The sequence below is a fragment of the Homarus americanus genome, unplaced genomic scaffold (assembly GCF_018991925.1).
Source record: "Homarus americanus isolate GMGI-L3 unplaced genomic scaffold, GMGI_Hamer_2.0 scaffold48149, whole genome shotgun sequence".
In the NCBI taxonomy this organism is placed as follows: Eukaryota; Metazoa; Arthropoda; class Malacostraca; order Decapoda; family Nephropidae; genus Homarus; species Homarus americanus.
Window position 1 is genome coordinate 1 of NW_024742375.1, and position 6,405 is coordinate 6,405.

Sequence of the window (6,405 nt, forward strand, 5' to 3'; positions counted from 1 at the left end):
AATTTTATAAGTAAACCGCTCGTTATAGGAATATCTAGTAGATATATATATATATATATATATATATATATATATATATATATATATATATATATATATATATATATATATATATATATATATATATATATATAACTACAAGGAAAGAAGAAAACACTAAGTAATATTGAGGAGGCATTATACAATATGTAAGTCAATTGACAGTAGGAACATCATAGAATCTAGTTTTATTAAACATACCGAAGCATTCAACATGAATTTGAGTAACGGCATGTACAAGCTGGACAATTTGGATTAGAAAGATTTGTGATCAGGTGAGAAGGCCGGGTCACTTGACCATCTGACCTGACCACCAACCTCAGTGCTATTTAAAGATTAATAGGGTCATTACCAATACCTGACCATTGTGACCTGGTCTCACTTCTCTCTGTACTACCCCTGAAGATGTGAATTACACAAAGCGCTTGGGAACTTCTGTGTTTTTCTTTCTTGTAGCGTTATCAGCATATACCTAGATCACGCCAAGCACCTACAGTGATTTATTTATGTATATATATATATATATATATATATATATATATGTATATATATATTTATATATATATATAATATATATATATATATATATATATATATATATATATATATATATATATATATATATGTATATATATATATATATATATATATATATATATATATATATATATATATATATATATATATATATATATATATATATACATATATATATATATATATTATATTATTCTCATTTCAACGGCTTTTACTTAACACGCTTTTTATCATATACGGTTCTTGACAGAGCTGAACTTTCACTTAACACGGATTTTTTCACATATGCCGGTGAGTGTCCGCCTCGAGACGCTATTTTTAGATTTGCCCACCCGCCACCCTGCCTGACTGCCTGTTTTAGCTCATAAAAATTCATACAAATTACCCGGCCAGAATATAATTTACATTGCTGGAATTTTATAATTAGGTGATCATTTGAATATAAACATCATATATTTTGCATTAAACATACAATTTTTTATAAAATTTTTTCTCTTCAGGTAACTATGTTATCTTTTGTGCAAAAAATATAGACATTTATATTCAAAATATTCCTGGTCTTAAGAATCCAGCAATGTCAATTATATTATCCTAACTTTAGTTTGAGTATTATTTATTAAAATTTAGTGGTTATCCCAACATCTTTGGGACGGTTGGTGGGGGAGGAGGACCGACCGACCATCTGTTACCTCAGAAGAATTATTTTTTTTTTTTTATTAACTGAATATATTTGTTTTAGCTCATAAAATTCATACAAATTACCCGGTCAGAATATAATTTACATTGCTGGAATTCTTATAATTTGGTGATCATTTTGAATATAAACATCATATATTTTGCATTAAACATACAAATTTTAGATAAAATTTTTTCTCTAGGTAACTATGTTATCTTTTGTGCAAAATATATGACATTTATATTCAAAATATTCCTGGTCTTACAAGGAATCCAGCAATGTCAATTATATTATCCTAACTTTAATCTGAGGTATTATTTAATACTAAATGTTAAAAACCCTGGAAGGGAGGATTGGTGGGGGGTGGGGGGGAGGGTTGGGACTGACCGCCCGGTTGGAAGAGGGGGGGAGGCAAGGTGGGGTACTTTGATTGACAGATAGTGTCGTGAAGATTATTTTTTTTTTTATTATCTGAAGATATTTGTTTTAGCTCATAAAATTCATACAAATTACCCGGTCAGAATATAATTTACATTGCTGGAATTCTTATAATTTGGTGATCATTTTGAATATAAACATCATATATTTTGCATTAAACATACAATTTTTAGATAAAAATTTTTCTCTAGGTAACTATGTTATCTTTTGTGCAAAATATATGACATTTATATTCAAAATATTCCTGGTCTTACAAGGAATCCAGCAATGTCAATTGTATTATCCTAACTTTAGTTTGAGGTATTATTTATTAAAATTTAGTGGTTTTCCCCCAAGCAGTGTAGTGTGAGAGGGGGAGGGAGTTGAGTCCATTATTTGAATGGACATTAACTTGGCAACTGTATTTCTCTATTTCTCTTAAGTATTAATTGTGTGCATGTACCATCATAAAATTAAGATGTTATTTTTACTACAACATAGGAATGTGCCTTCAAAAAGTGGAGTTTGGGGGTCGGGCCGGTTTCTATTGGAATTAATCCCATATGTTCTGTTGTTCACTTAACACGGATTTCACTTAACCCGGATTTCACTTAACGCAGGACCCTCTGGGTTCAATTGACCGCGTTAAGTGGGGTACAACTGTATATATATATATATATATGTATATATGTATATATATATGTATATATATATATGTATATATATATGTATATATATATATGTATATATATATATATGTATATATATATATGTATATATATATATGTATATATATATATATGTATATATATATATATATGTATATATATATGTATATATATATATATATGTATATATATATGTATATATATATATGTATATATATATATATATATATATATATATATGTATATATATATGTATATATATATATATATATATATATATATATATATATATGTATATATATATATATATATATATATATATATATATATATATATATATATATATATATATATATATATATATATATATATATATATATATATATATATATATATATATGTGTATATATATATATATTGATTTAAGGGCGATTTAGGGGAATTTTAGGAGTGTTTCTGACTATGAGTTTTTAGGCTTTACTTTGTACGTACTTTTCTGTGAGCTGGAACCAATTACCCAATATCCATTGAAATAATGGACTCGGTTAGCGAAATTTTTGTTTAATGAACGACTCTGTAGAACGAATTGTGTTCGTTAACTGAGGGACCACTGTGTATATACACAGTATAGTCTGGATTTACGCGGTTTTGGTTAACACGTTTGGTCATTTACGCGGTACCTTGCCAGAATTGAAATGCTTTGATTACGCAGTAATTTGGTCATTTACTCGGTGAGTCTCTGGAGGGTCCAGACGCGCCGCGCCATTTTGGATTCAAGAGGCCCAGGCGACCACAAGTGGCCTAAGTAAGGTTGCTCAGTATGTCGCTGTTGCGTTATCGGTGACGTCATATGACTTATCGGACTGTGATTGGTCTAATGCAGTGGTTCTTAACCTTTTTACTACCACGCCCCCTCTAGGAATTGGTCCTTCCCTCCACGCCCCCCTTGCATCTATGAATAAAATTCCCTACCCGATTTTAAAGAAAAATGAAAAATCTTGTGTTTTTAGTCTTTATATTGAGTATAAATTAGTGAAATACTTGACACTGCTTCTTAGCGACTAGATCTTGAATGCGTGGTTGAATGCCAGAGAGTACACAACGTAAATCCCCTTCAACGTTCAGCCTGTTTCTGTACGTGGTCTTGACAGCAACGAGCGTGGAAAATGCAGCTTCACAAAGATACGTGGATCCGAACATAGTTATAATCCGAAGAGCCTGATGTGAGATCAGAGGGTAAACAGGAAGGTACTTGACCCAGAACATCTCAAGATCCAGTTCTTTGAAGTCTTTCTTAGCTGTGGAGTTGAACTTCAACTCAAGAAACTCCTCTTGCACTTCATCCGAAACATCAGCTACTTCACATTGAAATGGGTTCCTGATGAATTTCCAGGCTTCACGCTTCTCGTCTATCTCTGGGAAGTATCTGATGAACTCTGTTTTCTAGTCAGTTAGATGAGTGATTATTTGTTTCTTTAACTCAGAATCAAGGTTACTGTGAATGAGAGCAGAATCCAAGTTACTAAAACTGGCTGTATTTCCCTGCTGAATTCGACACTTCCAGAGGTCAAGTTTGGCCATGAAGGTTCGAATGGTGTCGTGGTGCATGATGATGTTGATGTTTTTCCCTTGTAGTTTAAGGTTGAGAGCATTCAACGCTTCGAAGATGTCCACCAGGTAAGCTAGAGATAGCTGAAAGCCTTCAGACTGGAACTTGTCATGGAGATCTGCCTTCTGCTTCGAATCAAGAAATATTGCAACTTCTTCTCGTAGTTCATAAAGCCGTCCAAGCATGTTCCCCTTTGATAGCCATCGTACGTTCGTGTGAAAAAGCAAGGTTTCATGTTCAGATTCCATATCCTTACACAGCAGTTTGAAGAGACGACTGTTTAAGGCTCCAGCTTTGATAAAGTTGACTACCTTGATAGCCACGTTCAGGACATCCCTCATTTCAGCAGGTAAAGTTCTGGATACTAAGGATTCACGATGAAGTATGCAGTGTGTACCTACAACAGACGGATTTTTTTCTTTCACCATTGTAATGAATCCAGACTGCAGACCAAGCATGGCTGGAGCTCCATCAGTGCACACCCCTACCAGTGAGTCCCACAAAAGTTGGTTTTCCTGAAAGAAGTTTGATACATCATGAAAAATAGCTGCTGCTGTTGTACAACTTTCCATGGGGTGACAGAACAGCATTTCCTCTTTAACACTGTTGCCTGACACGAAACGAGCATACATCAGTAGCTGAGAACACTGCGCGATGTCAGTCGTTTCGTCACACTGGATGGCAAAAACAGGAGAATCTCTTACTTGGTCGAGAATTTGATGTTTGATGTCTTGAGACAATTCATCGATCCTTCCCTTGACTGTATCGTTTGATAGTGAAATTTGGGAAAGCTTGTTTGCACTATCTTTCCCCAGAACGAGTTCTGATGCACGGAGTATGCTTGATTTTATGAGAAACTCTCCGATGTTATGGCTCTTCTTGCTCTTTGCAATCAACATGGCGATCTCATAGGAAGACTCAACAACCTTTGAAGTTTGTTGCCGAAATGCCCCACTGCCGTCCAACTTAACTTGCTTCAAGGAGTGTCTTTTTGTTTCAAAGAATGCCTTGGGCTTGTCAGCTAGAGCAGGATGTGTTGTCCTCAAGTGGCGTTCCAAGCGTGAGGGCCGCATTCCATCATTGCTCAGAGTCTTGTAACATATCACACACTGGGGGACCTCTGTGTCACCCTTTTGGAGAGAACGAATCCAAATCGAATATATTCGTCAAAATACTTCCGCTTCTTTGCACTCATTGCGAATTATTTGATGTGCAGTGGACAACACAAATCTGTGAACAAAACATAAGGCACGTGTAAGGTAAGATAAACATCACCTCGTGCTCGTGAACACCACAACATCATGATACATCCTTGACCACCGAAGGGTCAAGACGTACCTGGCGCTCCTCTCGGAGCAGCCAGGTCAACTGTTAAGTTGGCCCATACCAACCCCTTCCCCTGAACCCTCCTCCCCACCGGAATATCAACAAGTTCTCGCCAGAAGTTACAATTTCATTTAGGAAAGGAAAGGAACCAGTGTTAAACAGAGGTGAACAGTGCTTAAGTCAGTGAGAACAACTCAACAGTAACAGTCGTACCCAAGTTAACCTTCACACAGTGAGGTCCCAGGTACCCAGTGATAACGGCCCGTGATAACCAGCGATGTGTTAATCCGTCTACGATAGGAAGGCCTGGGACCAAACCTCACTCATATAACACCATCTGTGAGGGAATTACTACACCACATGTCCCTCATAACACCATATGTGAGGGAATTGCTACACCACGTCAAGTCCCTCATCACACCATCTGTGAGGGAATTACTACACCACGTGAGGACCCTCATAACACCATCTGTGAAGGAATTACTACACCACGTGAGGCCCCCTCATAACACCATCTGTGAGGGAATTACTACACCACGTCAGGTCCCTCATAACACCATCTGTGAGGGAATTACCACACCTCGTCAGGTCCCTAATAACACCATCTGTGAGGGAATTACCACACCACGTCAGGTCCCTAATAACACCATCTGTGAGGGAATTACTACACCACGTGAGGACCCTCATAACACCATCTGTGAGGTAATTACACCACGTGGGGTCCCCCATAACACCATCTGTGAGGGAATTACTACACCACGTGGTCCCTCATAACACCATCTGCGAGGGAATTACTACACCACGTCAGGTCCCTCATAACACCATCTGAGGGAAACACTACATCACGTGAGGTTCCTCCTAACACCATCTGGGAGGGAGTTACTACACTACATGTTTGCTGTTCAACACGTACGATCCTACATTAATCTGTATGTTCACTGTATGTTCCTTTACCTTTCTCTAATGAAGGCTTTTGTTAAACCACCAATGTATGTAATAAGTCATTTATGTCCAATGTATATTTTCAGCCTTCGGGCTGCAGAACTTTTTCAATAAACCGTTAATTATTATTATTATTATTATTTTATTATTATAATCACAACCACATGATCAATAACAAACATATGATCGTA

The 6,405-nt window shown here is 36.0% G+C and overlaps 1 protein-coding gene across 1 annotated transcript; it reads right to left on the minus strand.

Annotated features, from left to right (window-relative positions):
- Positions 1-4,650: 4,650 nt before the first annotated feature.
- Positions 4,651-5,019, minus strand: LOC121876900 (SCAN domain-containing protein 3-like; the record flags this gene model as incomplete). The annotated part of the gene is made up of 1 exon (XM_042382473.1): positions 4,651-5,019. A coding segment is annotated over exon 1 (369 nt), but the record flags the coding sequence as incomplete, so codon positions are not given.
- Between the last annotated feature and the right edge of the window lie 1,386 nt (positions 5,020-6,405).